We start from the raw sequence: 24167 nt of genomic DNA, 5'->3' as shown, positions 1-24167 counted from the left end.
CTTTATTACTACTTATCACAATGAACTGATCTATATCTTGTTTTTTCCGCCACCAATTAGGCTTTCTTTGGGGGGTACATTTTACTAAGAGCCGCTTTACTGTAAATGCATTTTAAAAGGAAGAATAAGAAAAAAACGGAAACAAATCATTATTTCTCACTTTTCGGCAATTATAGTTTTAAAATAATACATGCCTCCATAATTAAAACCCACGTACTGTATATGCCCATTTGTCCCGGTTATTACACCATTTAAATTATGTCCCTATCACAATGTATGGCGACAATATTTTATTTGGAAATAAAAGTGCATTTTTTCCGTTTTGCATTCATCACTATTTACAAGCTTATAATAAAAAAAAAAAAAAAAGAAATATTTCATCTTTACATAGATATTTAAAAAGTTTAGACCCTTAGGTAAATATTTGTGTTTTTTTTTTTTTTATTGTAATGTTTTTTTGTTTTTTTTTATTAAACATTTTATGTGGGTATTTTTGGGAGGGTGGGATTGAAATTGTATTTTTTTTTGTAAATATGTGTATTTTTATTTTTATTTAACATTTAGATGTAGTTTACTTTTTGGCCACAAGATGGCAGCCATGAGTTGTTTACAGTGACGTCACTCTAAGCGTACCACGTACGCTTAGAGCGACATAGGAAGCAGAAAAAGCGTAGCTTCCGAGAGAAGCTGTCGCTTTTTCTGCGGGGGAGAGGAATCAGTGATCGGGCACCGTTGCCCGATTCACTGATTCACTGGCTAACAAACCGCCGGCCAGGATGCGCGCGTGCACGCGTGCGATCGGCCGTGTGGACGCGCAGGAGCGCACATGGCTTCCTGGACGTGAGTTTCATGTCCAGGAATGTCAAATAGTTAAGAAACGGTAAAGATTCCTCATGAGAAAGGGGGATGAAGATTAATCCAAGGTTAACCACCCTGGCGTTCTGATAAGATCGCCAGGGAGGCTGCGGGAGGGTTTTTTTTTAATAAAAAAAAAACTATTTCATGCAGCCAACTGAAAGTTGGCTGCATGAAAGCCCACTAGAGGGCGCTCCGGAGGCGTTCTTCCGATTGCCTCCGGCGCCCAGAATAAACAAGGAAGGCCGCAATGAGCGGCCTTCCTTGTTTTGCTTAGATCGTCGCCATAGCGGACGGACGTCAGCCGACGTCCTGACGTCAGCCGCCTCCGATCCAGCCCTTAGCGCTGGCCGGAACTTTTTGTTCCGGCTACGCTGGGCTCAGGCGGCTGGGGGGACCCTCTTTCGCCGCTGCTCGCGGCGGATCGCCGCAGAGCGGCGGCGATCAGGCAGCACACGCGGCTGGCAAAGTGCCGGCTGCGTGTGCTGCTCTTTATTTGAAGCAAATCGGCCCAGCAGGGCCTGAGCGGCAGCCTCCGGCGGTGATGGACGAGCTGAGCTCGTCCATACCGCCAGGCTGGTTAAAGTCCTCTTTAGCAGGCAATAAAATGTATGTGGCTTCGATATACACGCCTGAAAGCAGAGAGAAGGAAAAGCCCTGCTATGTGTACAGGTAAGTTACAATTTAAAAAAATGCAGGATTCAAGGCAAACCTGTTTAGGATTATTTCTATAGCTACAATAGCTCTTTTCATCACGTTACTGTCACTACAGATTTATTCTTGTTTTTTTTTTAAAACAAAAATAAGTTTATTGAGCAGTCAACAGTTGACACAGCATGACATATACAGTAGAAAAGGAGCAATTGGACACATGGGATATATGCGCAAAGCATATACTGTGTTACAGCAGAACTACAGATGAGCAAATAAGAAATATCCTGAGCATTTTTTGCTGATGCAGCACCTTGAATATTTGTGATGTATGCAATAGGTAATCACCAAATAATGAGGAATTTGCAACAATACATTCAGAAAGAATGGACCATACCCGGCCATTAAACATTATCTTTCCATTTGTCCCAGACAAGGTGAAACTGCTTGGGCCTATTTCTGTGAGCGTGGATTAGTTTACGATATGCTAGAGTGGAGCCACTCCTTTTGTGCCAGAAGGCCACAGTGGGAGTAATGGGTGATGACCATTTGAATGTTACTTCTAGTTGTGCTGCAAACAATACTTCTGTCATAAAAATTTTTCATGCTAGAACGTAGACCATCATTGGAGATTACTCCTAACAGGCACATTGCAGTGGGTAGGGTGGTAGGGAACCACATTTTGTTGTGCATGAATGGTACTATTTGCTCCCAGAATACTTTGAGTGTGGAACAATCCCAGACAAGGTGGAAGAAGGAAGGCATATTGTAACTTACAATGCTTGGTGAAGTATAAAACACTGTGGTGAGCAGTACCGCACACAGGTGGATGCTTTCTTAGTTGCAGTTAAGGAGTCTATCCAGTCCCCACAGTTCACTATAGGTTTACTTTAACTACTTAACCTCTTCACCTTAAAGGGTTTTTCTGCTCAAAAAACCAGAGCAGTTTTCACCCATCAGCGCTCCTTCCATTCATTCACCTATAACTTTATTACTACTTATTACAGCGAAACAATCTATATCTTGGTTTTTTTGCCACTGTATAGGCTTTCTTTGGGGGGTACTTTTTGCTAAAAATTATTTTCTTCTAACTCAGTTTTAATAAGAAGAATAAGAAAAAAAATGAAAAAAAAAACATTATTTCTCAGGTTTCAGCCATTATATTTTTAAAATCAAACATGCTACCGTAATTTAAACCCACACATTTTATTTTCCCGTTTGTATCGTTTATTGCAACGTTTAAACTTTTTCCCTAGTACCATATATATGTATGTATGGCGCCAATATTTCATTTGGAAATAAAGGTGCATTTTTTAAGTTTTGCGTCTATCCCCAATTACAGGCCCATAATTTATAAAGTAACTGTAGTATACAGTTTTTGTATACATATTAAAAAAAAGTTCAGACCCTAAGGTAACTGTTTATGTATTTTTTTAATTTTGTAATTTTTTTTTATTAAAAAAAATAAATAAAAAAAAATGGTAACTTTAGGGGAGTGTGGGAGGTCAGGGGTTAATAATAATAATAAAAAGAGGTAACGAGGGATAATAAACTGGAAAAAAAAAGGGGGATGTAATATTACAATTTAGCCACAAGGTGTCCTCAGTAGTGACTTCAGCTCCGTACTGTTTGTACGGAAACAGAAGCACTACGCATACGGAATGAATGAATGGCCGAGCCGTCTGTATAGACGGCTGCAGCCACACGGGGAATTAGATCAATGAATGGGATTTGTTTTCCCATTCATCGATCTAGCGGCGGGCGATCGGCGGTAATGAGCGGCGGTACCGAGCGCGGGGGGGGGGGGGGGGGGGCGAGCGGGGGGGGCATGGCGGGAGGGACATAGTACCTACGTCCCTGCACAGAGTTATGGCAGTTTGCAGGGACGTAGTTACTAGTCCCGGGGGAGGGGAAATGGTTAAAGACCGTCCCACGCCAATGGGCGTTGTCCTGGCGGCAGCCCCAGGACCGCCTAACGCCAACTGGCGTCAAGTCCTGGGGCTGCATGTTGCAGGAGATTGCGCGCAGGCTGCGTGCGCATCTCCTGCTCAGGGGGCAGAGCTCCGCCCCCTCTTCAGTCTCCGAGCAGCTATTGCCGCTCGGGAGACTGTTAGACGGCGTGATCGCCATCTATTTACACAGTACAGCGCTGCGATCGGCAGCAGCGCTGTACTGGGGACAGCCGTGTCACGGCTGTCCCCCTGGGGGACAAGAGAGTGATCGGCTCTCATAGGCAGAAGCCTATGACAGCCGATTGCCGTGATTGGCTGGCGGGGGGTGGGCGGGAGGGACAGGGGGGAAAAAATACAAAAAAACACATTTTTATTAACAATAAATATAGATAAATATTTATAAAAAAAAACCAAACAACTGGGGGGCGATCAGACCCCACCAACAGAGAGCTCTGTTGGTGGGGAAAAAAGGGGGGGGATTTACTCATGTGCTGTGCTGTGCGGTCCTGCAGCTTGGCCTGGTCTTTAGGGGGGTTTACCACTGTGGTCCTCAAGTGGTTAATGTGAAGTTCCCCTCAGAGGAAGAAATCAGATGTGGGTCAAAGTTATTTTAGAATATAAAGATAAGTCTAATAGAATAATCTTGCATTTTTTAAATAAATGATGAAATGTGCGAAATGTACAGAGAATGTGTCTGGAAAGAACTGTGGTGCATATGCGTGCATGCAGCAGATCATCAACTGGACCATATTAACATTGCCGATATCCAGATGAATCTTATCATTTTGCATTTTATCTTATAGTGAGATTTGGGCAGCATCATATCAGATGCTATTATATTGTTCATGTGATACTTGTGCCCACACTTCTCCAGCTATGACCTCCAAATGTTATCCCCTTGTGGTCTCAAATAGCTCATGAATTGTGGTACAGAAATTAACCTCAACATAGTTACATAGTTAGTTTGAAAAAAAGACATCCATCTTTTTTTCAAACTTTCAAACAGTCCATCAAGTTCAACCAGGACAAAATAAATGAATGATTAAATAAACAAGGAAAAATTAGGTACATTTCTGTTGTGCACCCTCACATATTCCAATTGATCAAAGGGAAGACAAAAAAACAACCCTTACAAAGCTTGCCCAATTAACCTATAATAAAAAAAAAAAAAACTTCCCGTCCAGATGGCAGTCAGATAAAATCCCTGGATCTTCTCTGCTGGAAATAACCTAGTAATTATAACAGTGGATGTCCCTACAATGTAAGGAAAGCATCCAAGCTTTCTTTAAATGCAGCTACATTGGGTGCTTATTTTGGATAACCTCACTCCACCAGCTGTGCTCCCTTTCAGATTCTATGCAGTCATGAGTTTAACTTCTGAGGGTCCAAAATTTTCAAACCAAAAATAATAAGTATTGCAGGCAGAGGTCTGGAAAACCTGCAGATCTTCCAGAGAGAGGAAAAAGCACCGAAGAAACCAGGAGTCCCTAATGGTGTAGTGTATCAAAACAAAGATGCTAGGGGAAAAAAATATAGTACTCACAGACACGGGTTGTGGTACAGCTACTGTGGTAGGTCTGACCACCTGTGGACATGTGTACACCCCACGAGGTTTGGCCTCTTTACAGAAAAAGGTGTTTTTGGGGTCAAGGAGTGATTCGAAAATACAAAAATGGCACAAACTAATAACCACCCCATGGGGGCCATAATGCAGATTGGGACTGAAGGAGGTTCCCCAAAAGTTATAAAACACTTAAAAACAGTTTAAAAGGTAATAGGACTTTACCTCAACAGATGAAACATAGGGTTAAAAAGATATCATTTATTGAAAAGACACTAGATAGATGTTTTTCAATAAATTAACTCTTCGTTACCCTATGTTTCATCTCTTGAGGTAAATTCCTTTTAAAGTACTGCAGGTAAAAAGTGACCTGTTCAAAGTGATCAGGTGAGCTATCAAGTGTATGAAATGGCTGAGAATGAACTCAAAAACTTCTTGGTCCCAGAATATTGATACACAATCCTTCAGGAGGCACTCTTTCTTGGCAAACACCTGTGTATAGCAATTATTTCATACAGAATTAGCTTTAGACATGTTGCCTTTCTCTGATGTACCAACAGGTGAAAAGAAACGTCTTCTACTGCCTGACAAGGTCTTTGACCCTGAAGTCACAAGCTGTTAATTGGGATAAAAACAAGCTATAAGTGAAATTTAACTACAAAAATTTGCACAGACCCAACATTTGACATTTTTCAGTACCTCCTGAAATGAACTAAATATGAACTTAGCTTTATAAAATATATAAACATACCTTTGGTTGCAATTTAGGTCATAGATTGGAGTTTTAAACTGAATGGACTTCACCATTTCACCAGTACGTAAGGAATACAAATCCACACAGCAGAATGGTTGGCTGGTGCTTAAAAAAAGAAATGAAACAAATGTATAGTTAATAAATATGCACAATAGCTCATTTTTGATACTAGAACAGAGAACAAAAAGACATTCTTTCATCAGTATATTAGATATCAATGTCCCTTAATGCTACCTACATATGTAAAATATACGTTAAAATTACAGTAAGTGCAGAGAACCAGGGTGAAAGTTTACAAATCAGGAAAATATTTTGTAAAATGTTTTTGGGTGAATTCACATGAGCTTTGGTCAGTGGATACCTATATCCTTCGAGCTGCAGTATACTCCATTGTAGATCTATATGTGTTGAACATATTTACCAGAAACATGAAGTAAAAAAAGGTATGCTAAGCGTATAGGATATGTTATTATAGGAGCAGTAGAGTATTGTATTGTACTGTACCATAGGGCTATACATTACACCACTGTGCTTCCCGCTCCAGTTTTGCAGTTTGGGGTCCCCGGTTCGAATTCCAGCCAGGGCAACATCTACAAGGAAGATGACCGGAAGTACCGGTCAAAACTAGTCGGCCTATGCTGGACCACGTTGCCGATCCGAACTGCCACTGAGTCTTAGCTCCCTCTTACAATCCTCCCAGGCGCGTTCATAATTGCCTGAAGGTATCTGCCGCCTGACTGCCAGCGGGATGGTGCATAATTGATGTACTGTAGACTTGATGATCTTGGCAGAAGCAGCCGGCATCAATACCACATACTGATATGTACGGTCAGACGTGAGAGATAGTACTGTGAACTACCGCTGATTGCAGTAGAGGGAACAATGACATTTGCACCACCTACTTGATCGGAGAGCACACTCAAGGGTTGTTGGCTAAGGAGGCGCGATGCATGCATGACATGAATCGGAGGGGGGCTCCTGTTTTGAAGGTATCACTTTCCTAATCTTCACCAAAGACAAGGTTGACCAGAGGTGTAAGTATGTTTAAGCCTGGCAGCTTTAATAATAATGGCTATGGACTGCTATTGCTACACTATGCAGGAAGCTTGATAGTTCACGCTGCTGGACTTGCTCTTACCCCTTTGCTTCTTTAGCTTTTGATTCCCTACTGGACTGATTGTAGAACTTGGTCTCTTTAATCCACCTGTTTTGGGAAACTTTTTGGAAAATTGTGGACTCTGTTGCTTTAGGCCCGTATGCATGCAATTAGCTGATTGGTGTGTTTGGGTATGGCTCATGTGGCTGAATAGTTTACTGGTTAAACGGCACCGGCTTTGGCATGGGAGACCAGGGTTCGAATCCTGGCTAGGTCAGTTCATAACACTGCAGGGTAGCCACTTGAGCGCGTCCTAGTGGCTGCAGCTCTTGAGCGCTTTGAGTCTGACAGGAGAAAAGCGCTATATACAAATGTTTGCATCATATTTATTATTATTACGTGATACAGCTTTTTACACAACAGTTTTTAATAGACGTGTCTAGGCTTACTTTTTACGCTTTGTTAAGTCACAGAGTAATCAATAAACAAATCCCTTTTTCATGGTTGACCATAGTCACATTTTGATTGATTGATTGATTGATAGACAATTGTGGCGGTCAGGTTATATATACCTAGTGGAATTTAGGGCTAATTGGTTGAGTGATTGTCATATCCCCTCCCCTATTCCCCAAAATTACAATATCTACAAGGAGTTGTTATGTTTGCCCTGTGTCCCTGTGGGTTTCCTCCCGGTGCTCCGGTTTCCTCCCACGTCCAGAAAAACATAGAGATAAGTTAAATGGCTTACCCCTAAATTGTCCCTAGACTACAACAGACATATGACTAGGACAGGGAATAGACTGTGAGCTCCTAAGGGACAATTAATGACATGACTATATACTTTGTAAAGTGCAGCGGAAGATGTCGGCACTATATAAATACTAAAGAAGAAGAATAATAAAGTACAGGTAGTCCCCGATTAATGAACAAGATAGGGACTATAGGTTCGTTCTGAACTTGAATCTGTTCTTAAGTGAGAACATTGTGCCATCTCTGTCCTCTGTACTTCCTCTGTGCCCCCCTGTGCCACCAGTGTCCCTCTCTGTGTCACCTCTGCCCTCTGTACCTGCTTATACAAGTTTAAAAGCCATTTCTTTGAATTTTTTTAAAATCAATTTTCTCATAAACTACAAGTCCAATTTGAAAAAAAAAAAGTTTTGACTTGTTCCCATGGAAACATAGAATCCATGCAGTTCATATCAGCGGGTCGTTCGTAAGTCGGGCGTTCGTAAGTCGGGGACTACCTGTATTAGCCATCAGTAAAAGCACAAAGTTTTGAATCAAGATTATATCAAACTGATAATAACATATACATTTGAATATGTTATGGCCAATACCAGAAATCGGCCAAAGTGGGAAGTGGCCAGCCATTTCTAGAACTGGCCGATTTGACAACGGCCAAAGTCCAAAATGCTGGGGATTTCTGACATTGGCCGGCCAGTTTGCAAAATGGCCAAAGTCAATTGGCCGATGTCCAAAATGTTAAAATCCCAGAACATCCCGGGTCCTGTCCGGCAGCATGAAAGGCACTCAGAGCTTCCTCTCTGCTCTGAAAGATAGGGAACAGCATTATAACCTTTAAAGAAAAACAGTTCTTTGTTACAGCTGATACAAATCCTGCAAAAAATCTGCACTGTGTCTACTTCCTGCTTTCAAGGAGGCAGACATATTGTTAACATGCTGTGCTCTCTAAATACATACATTGTGCATTTTGCTATGTTTTCCTTCTGTCCTGTGCAAGAATTCAGGTCCACTTTAATGAAGCAGACATATTGTTAACATCCTATGCTTTCAAATTAGCTGCTCTGCCATGATAGTCAGGTGACACAGGGAGAGATCAAATTACAGTGGTTACTAGTCACAGATGAGGGGGAATTAGACAGGCTAAACTCTCTAAATACATACAGGGTGCATTTTCCAATGTTTTCCTTCAGTCCTGTGCAAGAGTTCGGGTCCACTTTAAATGAAGCGGCCGGGAGAGGTGCACTACTCGGGAGCAGAGGAAAAGATGGAGAGAAGGCAGAAGGCTGAGAAGGAAGGCGGCGGAGAGAACATGCAGAGAAGACGGAAGGCGGAGAAAGAAAGTGGCTGGCAGAAGATGGAGAAGACAGAAGGTGGAAGATGGAAGGCGGTGGGGGAATCAGCTGCAGCTGGCAGCATACAAGTCAGCCCCGGGTCCATACAGGAAACGAAGAAAGCAGCTGCAGCCGGCAGCATGTAAGGAAGCCCTGGGTCCTTGCAGGAGAGGGGGAACACTAAGGAGGAGAAAAAACAGGCGGTGGCAGCAGCAGCAGCAGGTGAACAGCAGGGAGAGGAGGTAATTTGCGGAGGGGAACAGCACTTTGGGACTTGGCTAGCCACATCTAGCCATAATGCGTTCTGGCTGGCAAAGTCCGCAAAAAGTCGCAGTTTTGCACACTGGCCGGATCAGCCGGCCACTTCTAGTTTTGACCGGCCAGAATCCGAAGTGGCCAGACTTCTGGTTCTGGATGTAACAAACATCAGAAGGAAATGCCAAGTCTCTGTACTTCCTTCTGATGTTCAAATGTATATAAGCTATGTGTTCTAACATCTTGTCAGCATACAGAAATAAAGTCTGAAGAAGACAATTAGCTCAAAGCTTACTCTTTTTCTTTTAAGTTAGCCAACAAATGGTCTCATCCAGATTCAAAACTTCTTGCTTTTATTTTATTCTGAAAACTCCCTTAAGGGTATACAATGTCCATGTAAAAACTTTGCCTTGGTAGCTTCACAATAATTATGTATGTTATGTAGTTAAAATACTGTAGCAGATTCAGTGATGTCAGAGTAATTTATATGCCTTCCCATAACTCTAATAGGTGTGGCTATGAATTTTTCCACAGTGATGATTTGGTCCAATCCGTCCTTTTAAGGAAAGTCTTTTTCTCCAAGAAAAGGTATTTGTGCCTGGTCACGGATGCAGTATTGTCAAATGTGATCTCACTACTTCTAAAATATTTTTTTATTTTCAGGCTGTGATGTGTAATTGCAGCCAAAAATGGTCTAGGCGCACTCAAGTTTAATTAGGGACATATAGCCGAATACAGGAGGCAAACTATAATAGTGAAATGAAGATGTGGTATGTTATATTAAGCTTCTTTCATTACCAACTTGAAGGTATACTATAGACGTCTTCATCAATGTAAAACTTGTTAACTGTCTTGCTTCCATGGCTCCAGAAGGAGTATGATGATAATAATAAACATACACCACATCCTGAACACATTTTATTATAGTGGTAATTTGCAATAAAACAGATAATCAGCCAAACGTTGAAACTGGAAGATAATGTTCTGAAATGGTGATTGACAACAGGCGTTCAGTACACAAAGCAGATGTGGACAGCCAAATTCAGGCACACAAAAGACATGTGTCCTCTGCAGCCCCTCACATGGGAGAGAAAGCAGGACCGATGTGTAATCATTTAGTAAAATGGTGCAGAGCCATTTTGTCTGGGAATTAGGACACACTGCTTAAATACCAAAGAGAAGAGCACATCACTTAACTAAGCAATTTGTGGAACCTTCTTATTTTCACTGACATGCACAAAAAGCAGAAAACAAGCCAAACGACATTATTTATCCACAACCATTATTCTCCACCAACTAGTCTAAATTAAAGGGAAGCAAGATGGCCAAAAAATTTTAACTGCAATTTCTATGGCATAAAATGTAGTTCTGCTACCAATCTTTCTGCAAGGCATATATGAACTCTGAAGGGCACGAATATCAAACTATGGTTTACAACAAAGTCACTTCATGGTAAGCTGTCATTTTTTGTTGTTGTTAAACTATCATAAAGTCAAACTCTGGTGTCCACTGTTTAGGACACACATTTGTGAACACGTATAGTACAAGTAGTAGCAGTAGGTTGCCACTACAGTGTGCAATGAGATGATTGTCCGGACGGGTGTGGCTTAAAGGGGCACTATGTCGAAAAATTGTACAATTTAAAATATGTGCAAACATAAACAAATAAGAAGTATGTTTTTTCCAGAGTAAATGAGCCATAAATTAATTTTCTCCCATGTTGCTGTCACTTACAGTAGGTAGTAGGAATCTGACAGAGGCGACAGGTTTTGGACTAGTTCATTTCTTTATGGGGGATTCTCAGGGATTTATTTATTTTCAAAAGCACTTAGTGAATGGCAGTTGCTCTGTCCAACTGCCAAAAAACTGTGTAGCGAGCAGGGAAGCTGGCCAGCATCATTGTTTAAATCTTTTTTAGGGAATATCTTTATAAAGAATAAAAGCCTTGCTGAGAATCCCCTATGAAGAGATGGACGAGTCCAAAATCTGTTGCTTCTGTCAGATTTGTACTGCCTACTGTAAGTGACACCAACATAGGAGAAAAGTAATTTATGGCTTATTTTACTCTGGAAAAAACTTATTTCTTATTTGTCCATGTTTGCACATATTTTAAATTTTAAAATTTTTCGCCATAGTGCCCCTTTAAAGGAGTTATTTCGCGAAAAAAGTAGGCAGTTAAAAAATGTGACAGATGACAGGTTTTGGGCCAGTCCATCTTTTTAAGGGGGATTCTCAGGGCTTTCTTTGTTTTCAACAGCATTTCCTGAACAACAGTTGCAAAATCTAACTGACGTAATAGTGTGCAAGTGATTAGGGAGGCCGGCTGGTATCTTGCTATTTTGGCAGTTAAACTGTTGTTCAGGAAATGTTGTTGAAAACAAAGAAAGCCCTGAGAATCCCCCTTAAAAAGATGGACTGGCCCAAAACCTGTCATCTGTCACATTTTTTAACTGCCTACTTTTTTCGCGAAAGAACCCCTTTAAGCATGCTCCCTCTCTTTGTTAACAAGCCTAGCGTGCTCTGGCATGCAAGGAACTGTGGCATATTGAAAGAAGCAGAAGGTGCTGGCACTGCTAAAAATCGCTCTTTATTCAAAAGTTGCTCGCGCATGGTAAGTGCAAAAATACATTGTCAATATGCTGGGAAAACATTGACCGGTGGATGGAGAGGTGACACTGTCGGTGGCAGTGGGTGCTGGGTACAGATGCCTGATGGCCGTTTTGTGCACTACTGCACTTCTACAGAAGCTGCCTCCATAGAAGCGCAGTAGTGAAAGAAACGGCTGTCAGGCATCTGACGGCACAAGCAACTTTTGAATAAAAAGTGGTTTTTTTTAGCAGTGCCAGCACCTTCTACTTCTTGGAATATGACATTTGTGAATAAAGTCCTGTATTTCATAAAGCACAGAGCTGAGTTATTAACAGGTCACATCAAAGGTTGAAAATGTGAAAAATGTTACAAATTTCAAACATAGATGTTGAAATAACTTCCATGAACTGAATATAATTGTTTCACTGTACACGTTATTACTACTGTTACCATGGGATTAGTAGTAATGTGTTGTTCAGTGCTAGACATTAGGGAAGATTAGTGAAATGCAATTGAATTTAGCATGTAAATTGTAAGCATGGGCCAATAAAATGTATTTCCTACCAGTTTGAACTGGCTTTATTCCAAGGAGCCAACAATCTGCATTACATTTGCATGCAAGCCAGAATTATTTGCATGCCATTGACCATTTGTGGATCCAGGAAAATGTACAGTTAAATTGTGCCTTTTATTCGTAAAATCAGTGGATTACAAGAGCAGGCTTTCAAGACAGTTCAGGTCTCCTTGTTGAGCATGGTGCTTGATGAAGAGACCTGCCCTTAAAAAAGGCTTCAATTCCATGCCTTAGAATTCCAAATAAAGATAGGTGCTGAGCTTAGAACCACAAGTAACTCTCTGCAAATCAAACTGAAATGTCACACAAAGATAAGTAAAAGTCGCATTGATATGCTAGACCTAAAGCACCCCAATATAAAATCCTCTATAGAAAATATTTAGTTCTGGTGTGCACAGTATATATATTTGTCTAAACACTTTAAAAGATCCTATACAGACTGAAATGCAGTCCATGGATCTAAGGCCACGTATACACACTGACAATGCATGTTGCTTGTCGGGGATCAGTAACTGATACCCCTGGGTGAAATTGCTAGGCCTGGGCTGCACACACTCACGTCAGCTGTTTAGCTGATGACATGTTTGTTGTGTTGCTATGTGTGGAGGGGGAGACAAAGGGGAGACGACTACAACTACAGAGCGTGACGTCACAAAGCGGGCGGGGGAGAGGGGTGAACAATAGCACTGTCGGCACTGGATGTGAGTCGATCTGTCTGGGAATTGCTCGTGGGTTGATGGGCGTCAGCTGCCATACACATGCCGGATTATTGTCTGATTATTGGCTGCCTCAGCCGACTTAAGTCAGGTGTGTGTACAAGGCTTTTAAAGGGAACCTAAACTGAGAGGGATATGGATGTTTCCTTTTTAAACAATATCAGATGTCTGGCTGTCCTGTTGATCTCTTTGGCTGCAACAGTGGCTGAATCACACACCTGAATCAAGCATGCAGCTAATCCAGTCTGACTTCAGTCAGAGCATCTGATCTGCATGCTTGTTCAGGGGCTGTGGCTAAAAAGTATTAGAGACATAGGATCAGCAGGAGAGTCAGGCAACTGGTATTATTTTAAAAGGAAAATCCATATCCTTCTCAGTTTAGGTTCCCTTTAAGTCCTGCCACAACTGATTTACAGACTGATAAGTGTTGGTTTCTATAGTCTCAGTTACTTGAAACTACTAATGGGCAACAAAGTGTGTCATTAAAAAGTGTACAACCATGGCTGTAGGCATGATTCATTATATATTTATGACATTTTACTGTGAGAGTGCCACTTTAAAATGGAACACTTTAAACAAATGTGGCTTTAAGACTCCTTTCACACTATGCACTATGTTGGTTTGTGATTGCATGGTGGCATAGTGGTTAGCACTCTCGCCTTGCAGCGCTGGGTCCCTGGTTCAAATCTCAGCCAGGGGCACTATCTGCATGCATGATCTCCCCCATTAGTTTCCTCCTGGCACTCTGGTTTCCTCCCACATCCCAAAAAAACATACAGATAAGTTAATTGGCTTCCCCCTAATTTGGCCCTAGACTACAATACATACACTACACATTACATACATAAACCTAGGGATTAGAGTGTGAGCCCCTCTGTGGGACAGTTAAGTGATAAGACAACATATACTCTGTACAGCGCTGCAGAAGATGTCGGCACTATATAAAAACTAAAAAATAATAATATACAATCACAAAGCAAAAGATCTGAAAAGAAACCATAAAAACCATACAGTGAGGCATACAGTACAATGCAAGTATGCCCCACTGACACTCTAAATGCACACATTACCCTGTAAACACAATGTACCGCACTGATTTTGTGTAACCGTAGTGACACTGGTTAACTTTCCCACTGAGGTGAGAGCCTCCCGAGGCACAGCGTCTAGGTGACCACGGGTCTTCACCAGAGCAAGGGAGAGAGAGGCAAGGGTCGTTGAACTTTGCTGCCTAGTGCACACCAGGTTCCGCACACAAGAAAACCCTAACAGAGAAACAGATGACACCATGTTGTGAAGGATACAGGATAACTGCAGGTAGAATTTTGATGATTGACAGATTCCAAAATCAGGCAGAGGTGAATGGCAGGTAGCAATCGGAAGCATAATCCAGGAACAGGCAGAGGTCAATGACAGGCAGCAATCAGAAGAGTAATCCAGGAGCAGGCAGAGGTCAATGGCAGGCGGCAATCAGAAGCGTAATCCAGGAACAGGCAGAGGTCAATGGCAGACAGAAATCAGAAGTGTAATCCAGGAACAGGCAGAGGTCAATGGCAGGCGGCAATCAGAAGTGTAATCCAGGAACAGGCAGAGGTCAATGGTAGGCGGCAATAAGAAGCGTAATCCAGGAACAGGCAGAGGTCAATGGCAGACAGGAATCAGAAGTGTAATCCAGGAACAGGCAGAGGTCAATGGAAAGGAGAGATCAGAGAGTAGTCAAGGAAAAGGACGGATCACAACAGGAGATCAAGCAGGAACGAGCTGGAGGGCAACTGCACGGGTCTGGCACAACCACTAGCTGAAAGAGAAAATCAGCGTCTGACTGCTGAACTAGGCCTACTTTTATAGGCCAACAAGACTGCCCACAGGAGTGGCCGTGTGCAATGCGCACACAAAACATACGACACCACACATGCATATACAAAGTTGTATGCCGCACATGCTTACACACGCCCCCAACCACAGACCTCAACCTGCAGCCAGTGGCACACGTGCGCACGTAGCCAAACCCGGAAGTGCAGAGCCACTAGGACGCATGACACCAGAAATGCTGCCCTGGGGACAACACTGCCAGGTGAGACTGACATTTCTTCTGCAGCACTGCAACTGACATTAAGAAAAAATAGCCTAATACATGCTTATTTATTGGAGATTTTATTTCATTTTCAAGAAGTTAAGCTAAGAGGAAATGGTACTATGGTGAACTCATACTAATCTCTTAAAAACAAAAAATGAGCCGTATCTAAAATATCTAAAATATAAGTAGCAGGAAGGAGGGTAAGCTCTTTCTATAAAAAATAGTACCACAACAGGGCCCTGAATTGCATGTGAGAGGCATTCACTGCATGCTTAGTCTTTTTCAATCCTACTGCCACCCGTTTTTATTGTATTCCCCTTTTTTTCTCCCTAGTATGCCCTGTTGTAAAGCACCAAAAACACACGTTACCTCTGCCACTTGAATGCAGCAAGGGTCTCATTAGAAAATTAACTTTGCTTCTTTTATATGAACTTCCTACAATGCGAAATTCCTGAAAAAGCCATTCTTGCATTAACCAGCACTGTTGACCAAGTCCAATGAATGAGGTGCTGGGAATTGTCTGCATTATTCTAAGGGATTCTGGGTAATTAATATTAAAATGCTAATGAAATGCTAAAGAAATTACGAAGTAAGAGAATAACCGTCTCACAAAAGACACAAAAAAGAGATAAATGTAATTACATACCAAACATCACCCTAAGGGTGGGAAGTATGGGTATAAATCAAATAAAAATCTTCATCATTTCTGAATGAGCTGATCAAAAATATAATCACTGGCTAAAAAAACTAACCATAGGCATTTAGTTCTTGCAAGAGAGGTATGTGTGCTTCCAAACCTTATTGTATATCCCATAAATATCCAGGCTTCTTAGAAGAGCTTGGATTGTGCTAACTACTCGATCCAATAACATGTGATATTTTAGGAGCTGCCATTCAGGCCTTCATGCAGTGGGTTGCAAAGCTGAGGACTGCAGTGACAGACTGGGTGCTGAAACATGGAGTCTTGTTTTCTTAGCATCAGAAATGGTGGGGAAGAAGATATCTGAGCTAAGCTGGAGAAGTGAGGATTACATAAACCTTTTCTACAAAAAAAAACTTGCAGATTACTAGTGAGACCAGTTGGCAATAGTCCCAGCATAGGCAGCAAGACATTTCCAAGGGCTTAATAGATTTATGCCTATGCTATACTCTCTAAGTTTGCAAAATAAAAACCTCCCCACCTTGGTACTGACCTGAATAGAAAAGAGATCTGGGTGGCCCAATCTGTATACAATCTGTTGGAAGACCCCAGATTTGAGTTCCCACTTTGACTTAAAGCACTGGTGTTGGCCGAGGAAATCTACTATCCTGTTGTCTGCCCTCTTTAACTGCACCACTTATAAGGATGACAGTCCAGAATTTGCAAGGTCTAGATTTAAAAAGAAGCTGAATAATCATACCTGGCACTACTCTATGGGCCAGATTTAGCAAAGCATTACCGACAGTTTTATCTTCTTAACCACTTGAGGATCTAGCCTTTACCCCCCCTTAAGGACCAGCGCTGTATTTTCAGATCTGTGCTGGGTGGGCTCTAAAGCCCCCAGCACAGATCAGCTGGCATGCAGAGCGATCAGATCGCCCCCCTCCCCCCCCCCCTAGGGGGATGATGTGCTGGGGGGGTCTGATCGCTTCTGCATGCTGTGGGTGGCGGGGGGCACCTCAAAGCCCCCTCTGTGGCGACATTCTCCCCCTCCCTCTTCTCCCTCCCTGCCTGAGAGATCAGAGGCTGCACAGGAACGGATCTGTCCTGTGCAGCGCTCCCCGCTGTCATGTGACAGCGATCCCCGGCCGCTGATTGGCCGGGGATCGCTGATCTACTACAACGCTGCTACTGTAGCAGCGTTGTAAAAATGTAAACAAAGCGGATTATTTCCGCTTGTGTTTACATTTAGCCTGCGAGCCGCAATCGGCGGCCCGCAGGCTATTCACGGAGCCCCCCACCGTGAATCGACAGGAAGCAGCCGCTCGCGCGAGCGGCTGCTTCCTGATTAATTAGCCTGCAGTCGGCGACGCAGTACTGCGTCGCTGGTCCTGCAGCTGCCACTTTGCCGACGCGCGTTATGAGTGCGCGGTCGGCAAGTGGTTAAACATCTCTTACCAGTGGGGGAACTGTTCTGCACAAGAAAATTCTTAATTCCTTTTCAATATCAGAAGTTTATGGTGAATATCTTGAACTGCACTACATTTAAGAAAAGTGCAAGGCTGTTCTCATTTCAATATGTGGACCTACTTCTCTTCTCTCTTCCTCATTTGCCTTCTTCCTTCTTCTTTCCTCTCCTCTTGTTTAATTCTTTTGGCACTTGAGTAAATATCCTTATCTGGTTCTATCAGTGATCATGATATGCTTATTAATAGATATTTATCTATCAACATTCAGTATTGCTCTGTTTTAGGCTCCCTGCACACTGCATTCAATTCCGACTTTTAATCGTTTTTTACATGCGATTCTGATTTTTAATCGTTACTGCATACCGAGGTGAGGGAGGGGGAGGGAATAAGTGAATCCTTAAGGCCACAAACCTGAACTCAATGGTTCTTGAAGTGGGGCCCAAAGTACTAGTATTTGTTTTGGCTCCACAGATTCCACTGGATTAGGTTTAACCTTTCAATTCTCTGTATCTAACCGGCCTTCACTATCAGAGGAAGTCACACATGGACCCAGTGAGGTTGATGAACAGTATATATTAGTACTAATAGGTAAAGTACAGTAAATATTATGCTGGGTACACACTATGAGATTTTCTGATCGATTTACTGTCAGATCGATTATTTCCAACATGTTTGATTTGCTTTCTGATCAATTTCCGAGCATTTTCCGATCGATTTCCATTCACTTTAATAGGAAGTCCATCGGAAAATGCTCAGAAATCGATCGAAAAGCAAGTCGAACATGTTGGAAATAATCGATCTGACAGTAAATCGACTAGAAAATCTCATAGTGTGTACCCAGCATTAGTAAGATCAAGCCTAACTTACAAACCCACCTTAAAGAGAGTCTGAAGCGAGAATAAATCTCGCTTCAGACCTCATAGATAGCAGGGGCATGTGTGCCCCTGCTAAACCGCCGCTATCCCGCGGCTTAACAGGTGTCCCTGATCCCCAAATCCCCTCGGTGCAGCGGGGGAGCGCTTCCTGGTTGGGGCAGGGCTAACCGCCGCAGCCCTGCCCCACGCGCGTCTGTCAGCGCGCATCTCCGCCTCTCCCTCGCCCCTCTCAGTCTTCCTTCACTGAGAGGGGCGGGGGAGAGGCGGCGATGCGCCGCTGATAGACGCGACTGGAGGCAGGGCTGCAGCCGTTAGCCCTGCCTCCAGGAGCAACCAAATATACGACCAACGCTTGCGGGGGTGGGTTTGGGGGTGAAGGGACCCCTGTTTAGCCGCGGGATAGCGGCGTTTTAGCAGGGGCACACATGCCCCTGCTAACTATGAGCTCTGAAGCGAGATTTATTCTCGCTTCAGAGTCTCTTTAATAAATAAAAGCTTCAGGCAGGTGAACTCAAAGTGTAAACTTAACAATGGAGCCTCTGTGAAGGCTGTAAACAAGATTGCCCAGTATTTCAGAATCAGAATTTCAGAATCAGAATTTTATTTTATTTTCGCCAAGCATGAGGGGTCATGCCCGGAATTGTTTTTGGCACAATACAATAGCTCAGAAAGAATACATAGAGAGAGAGACACACAACAGGCATCAGATTAACATTACATTGTAATACACATCACATTCCCAGTGTGTCGCTGAGATGTCTAATATTTAGTCCTGTGGGCCGGTCGGCTGTTCACCCGTAGCGCCGTCGGCCTCACTGTTCGTTAGAGCTTGCTTGATGGTAGAATGTGGAGGGAGTTTAGGAAGCTGACTGCCGAGGGGAAGAACGAGTTCCTGTGTCTCGTGGTCTTAGTGGAGATGGCTCGTAGCCTCCAGCCCAAGGGCAGAATGCTGAAGTAGCGGTGGCCTGGGTGTCAGGGATCATTTGCAATCCTCAATGCCCTGGATTTTTTTTTTTAACAGAGAATTTTTATTGAAATTTTCACAAGTTATATACAATAACAAACCCTATAAACCTCCACCCCCCACCCCATCACCCCAAAGAACCCCACCCAGGGAGGCCCTGCCCCTTTGGGCATAAATCAGTCCAGTGTCCATTATAGCAATCATATCCTATAGTCCAGAAAAGAAATATTACGTTAGTCACATTGATCATGAACAGCATATACCATATGAGTTACCTTGACAAACAGATTACATGTGTAGATCTTCAACACTAACGGTGATATCGAGATTGGGAATGACAGAGTTGCTGTTTTCCACCCAACAGCCCCATACTTTATCAAACTTAGTGGGGTGTCCCCTAGTCTGATACGTGAGGCAGTACAGAGGGAGACTTTGATTAATTAGAGATTTGTAGTCGCTTACCGAAGGGGGAACCCTCGATTTCCACTTAAGAAGAAGACATTTTCTGGCATAGAATAATGCCAGTTTGATAAATAGTTGCTTATGCTTACCACAAGTAACATTGTCAACAATTCCCAACATTGAGGCCTTAAATGAGAGGTCTACAGGTTTGTGTAGGATTTGAGTTAGTAAAAGGGTTATTTGATACCAAAACCTCTGGACCGGCTCACACTCCCAAACACAGTGGATGAAACCTGCGTCAGGGCATCCACACTTGTAGCATTCCGAGCCGGAACCCCGGCCCATTTTAGAAAGTTTGAGGGGGGTATAATAAATTTGGTGTAGCCACTTGATCTGAATTAGCTTATCGTTGGCGCTGATGACACTGGTCATAAAGGAGGATTCTACATCTGCCCAGTCTGCTGGGGTGAGTTCACACAGTTCTGATTGCCATCTGGCCTTAGTGGACTCAAATCTCTGAGAGCCCAACTTACATGATAAGGCTAAATAGAACCTAGAGATTTGTTTAGAAGTGTCTTTATTCAGCAACAATATCTCTAGCTCGGAGGGCTCAATGCGGACCCCCGACGTTCCCATCTGGGATCTGATAGCATCTCTGAGTTGGAAGTAGCGGAACAGGGAGCGCCTTGGGAGGCCAAACTCGGATCTGAATCTATTAAATGTTTTGAATTCTCCATTTACGAAAATATGGTTGACATATTTAATCCCTAATTTAACCCAAAATTGGGAGTCCTCCATCTTGTATAGTTCCGTTAGACGGGGATTTGCCCACAGTGGAGTACTAGGGGAAATGGTGCCCTCTAGAGAGGGAAACATTTTGGATACTGCCTTGTAATTTTTTAACGATGCATTTAATAGTGAAGTGCCTTGTTTGTTAGGGACTATGCCTCTAAATATTATATTGGTTAGAGCTTCATATGAGGTGGCGATATCTGCTTCTAGGTTCATGGAGGCGTCTGATCTGTCCGCGCTCAGCCATTTTTGTATATAAGTTAGTTGTGCAGCAAAGTAGTACAGGCGGAAGTTGGGGAGCGCCAAGCCACCACATGTAGTCGGGAGACGCAACGTGGATAATGCCAGGCGAGGAATGGAGCCACCCCAGAGGAAACCCGTGACCATTGAGTCTATTTTTACAAAGCGGTGCTTAGGAATATATGTAGGTGAGGCCTGGAGAATATATAGGAGTTTGGGGGCGCAGACCATTTTTATTATTGTGGCTTTGCCCACCAGGTTGAGTGGCAACTTGCCCCAAGTTTTGAATTTATCTCCCAAGGACCCAATTAAAGGCGCAAGATTGGACTGGACATAGTCCTCTATCCTTCTGGATATATTTATACCTAGGTATTTAAAGGAGTCTGCTACCATCAATTGAGAGGAAGGGTCTATTACCCTCTCGGCCCCCGGGTCCAGAGGGAAAAGGACGGATTTAGTCCAGTTCACCCTCAACCCAGAAACCGATTGAAAGGAGTCGTAAATTTTGAATACCTCTACCAGCGACGGGCCTGGGTCCGCCAAATATAGAAGTACATCGTCCGCATAAAGTGAGATACGTTCCTCAATTTTCTGCACCCGAAGACCTCTAATCGTTTGGGAGGATCTAATGTACTCTGCTAGGGGTTCCATTGCCATGGCGAACAGTAAGGGGGACAGGGGGCACCCCTGTCTAGTGCCCCTGTGTATCGTAAATGGATTAGATATATATGAATTGACTCTCAATCTGGCCCGGGGATGAGCATATAAAATGTCAAACCACCTCCTAAACGTCTCCCCAAAACCCATTTTACCCATAACTGCCCTCATGTATGACCACTCCACAGAGTCGAAAGCTTTGTGCGTGTCTAACGACAGTATAACTCTGGACCCTTTATTACTATGGGGGAATTGTATATTAGAAAATAGGCGCCTAATATTAGATTTAGTGGACCTACCGGGGATGAAGCCCGTTTGGTCTTCGTGTATTAACTTGGTAATATGTTGATTAAGACGATTGGCCAGGACTTTTGCTAATATTTTTGCGTCTGTGTTTATTAACGAGATGGGTCTGTATGATTCGCAAAGATCAAGATTTTTGTTGGGTTTAGGAAGTAAAATAATCAGGGCTTCATATAATGAGTCAGGGAGTGTACCTGTTTCCAATGAGTGGGCAAACATTTTAGCTAGCTTGGGAATAGATATTGCTTTACTTTTAGATACCATTCCGATGGGATTCCATCCAGACCTGGTGTTTTGCCTTTTTTGAAGGATTCTATGGCCATGGAAATTTCAGCTTCTGAGATGGGCGAATCCAGTTCCAACCTGGCGTGCTCATCAAGGATAGGTAGATCTATTCCATTTAAAAACAGAGCTATGGATTTCGAACACTCACCAGTTTTGCTAGCATACAGATCTGAGTAGAATTCAAAAAATTCTTTGGCTATATCTGCCGAGGTAGTGCAGAATGTACCTGTCATTGAAAGTATACGCGGGATAGCATTCAGGGTTTCATTCGTTCTCAGCATATATGCTAAGATTTTACTGCATTTATTGCCGAATTCGAATGATTGCTGTTTGGAAATTATCTCCCTGCGTTTTGCCCGTCTCACCACTTCCAACTCATAAGTTCTTCTTGCCATAGCCCAGGTTTCATATGTATCAGGCCCAGGGGCGACGATGAGTTGAGATTTTGCTTCATTTAATTTACTCTCATGAAACTCCTGTGAAGCTTGAGCATTTTGTCTGATTATAGACATAGATGCTCTGAATGTCCCCCTCAGCACTGCCTTGCTCGTATCCCAGCATATGTTAAAGTCGGCTGATCCTGTGTTTTCAGACCAGAAGAGTACCATAGACTCTTTACATGGAGTGAGGATTGTCTGGTCCTCCAGCCACCATGGACCCAATCGCCAATGATTTGATTGCTTCTCATTGAGGTATCTGAGGTCACATACCATTGGCGAATAGTCCGATATACCATGAGAGAGATATTTTATCTCCTCTACCAGTGTCAGCAAGTCCCTAGTGCCCAGGCACATGTCAATCCGAGACATTGACTTAAATTGGTCAGAGTAGCATGAAAAATCTGCTTTGTCAGGAAAGCGCCATCTCCATAAGTCTGTTAAATCTAGTCTTGACATCCACTCCTTCAACGCGGGAAAGGCCCGCAGGCTTTTGGATAATTTGTCTTTTTGTGGGTCTATGACCGCATTAAAATCCCCGGCTATCAAGATAGGATTGTCAAACTTATCTCGGATTTTACTGGTCAAGGCATCAAGGACTGAGACGGAGAAGGGAGGGGGGATGTAGAGAGATACCAGCGTGAGTAATTTTCCTTCTATGGCTACTGTAATTATTGTGAATCTCCCCGCCGCATCAACCTGGACACTAGATATTGTGCCTGGGAAGCTTTTACTGATTAATATTGCTGTGCCCCTTGAGAAGGAGGAAAAGTGGGCGACGTGATAACTAGCTATCCATGGTTTTTTTAGTGAAAGTACTTTACCTCCAGTTAGGTGTGTCTCTTGCAGACAGATTATATGTGGAGAGAGTTTTTTTAAATAGTCAAACACCAATCTACGCTTGATAGCATTGTTCAGACCTCTGACATTCCAAGACACTATACGTAAGTTAGCCATGATCAAATAACATGGTATAGGACTGGACTATTAGATTGCTATTTAGTAGATCTGTGGCCAAATACCAGGGTTGTAGGGCCCCCCTTCCCTGATCCCCAACTATTCTACAGAACCCCCGAACTCCTAACCCACCCCACTCCCTGATTGTAACTCCAGGAAGCTTCATTCCCAAACTTACTTAACTTGGGTGATTAAAGTGGCCAGCCCTCCCCACCCGTGTTAAGCAGATTACTTTTAAAGCCTATACTCGCACACCCATGCCCCTATTAGGTTAGGTATACAGGCAAATATAACTGTCAATCAAGTGATAGTCCCAGTAGAAGTTTTATAAGGATATTAAACGAGGGATAGCTAAATTATGGTATACAGAAATAGACAATGTGGGACCAATTGGGTCCATATTGCGTATGTAAGAGAGCATTAGGACTGACAAATATACCACATTTAGCACTATGACACAGGAAAATGCATATATATAGAAGACAGCATATGTTATAGGATAAAAGAACATAATGAACTGGAGAGGAACGAAAAAGGGAACAGCATATCAAACTAGCAACCTCGCCTCTCACTGCCTAGACAAGTCACGGCATATCAGGAGAAAGGCTGTGTGATCCTAGGACCTAAATGGAAGGTATAGTTAGTTCCATAGTTACGGAAAGAATTGCGTGCTGCGCAGAGACTGGTTCCTTTTGTCACTCTGGAAGACCTTGTTCGTCGAGCCATTGAGAAACTTCTTCTGCTGTGAGGAAGAAGTGGGCCTTACTCCCTTTCATGATTTTCAGCTTTGCAGGATACAGCATATTGTATTGCAGCTGGTTGTCACGTAGTCTCTTTTTAACGTGGAAAAAAGTGGCTCTCTTCTTCTGTATTTCTAACGAAAAATCTTGGTAGACAGCAACTTTCGCCCCCTCAATAAAGAGTTCTGGTTGGTTTCTGACTTCTCTCAGGATAGCAACTTTATCCCTGAAGTTTAGAAATTTCATCACAATCG

General features: G+C 42.9%; 1 protein-coding gene across 13 annotated transcripts in view; it reads right to left on the bottom strand.

The window, feature by feature from the left end:
- The window catches only part of BCAS3 (BCAS3 microtubule associated cell migration factor), a 1423373-nt gene that overhangs the window by 1237855 nt on the left and 161351 nt on the right, over positions 1 to 24167 (bottom strand). For all 13 annotated transcript variants that reach the window (XR_011026249.1, XR_011026248.1, XM_068268730.1 and 10 more), the window contains exon 8: positions 5771 to 5878. Coding sequence is in view for 11 of the 13 variants with exons in the window: in XM_068268730.1 (XP_068124831.1) it covers positions 5771 to 5878 (108 nt within the window). In the remaining 2 variants the exon portion in view is untranslated. The remainder of the gene's footprint in view (positions 1 to 5770; positions 5879 to 24167) is intronic.

This window comes from Hyperolius riggenbachi, chromosome 2, assembly GCF_040937935.1.
Source record: "Hyperolius riggenbachi isolate aHypRig1 chromosome 2, aHypRig1.pri, whole genome shotgun sequence".
In the NCBI taxonomy this organism is placed as follows: domain Eukaryota; kingdom Metazoa; phylum Chordata; class Amphibia; order Anura; family Hyperoliidae; genus Hyperolius; species Hyperolius riggenbachi.
The sequence above is the reverse complement of the archived record's forward strand: the minus strand, read 5'-3'. Positions and strand labels throughout refer to the sequence as shown.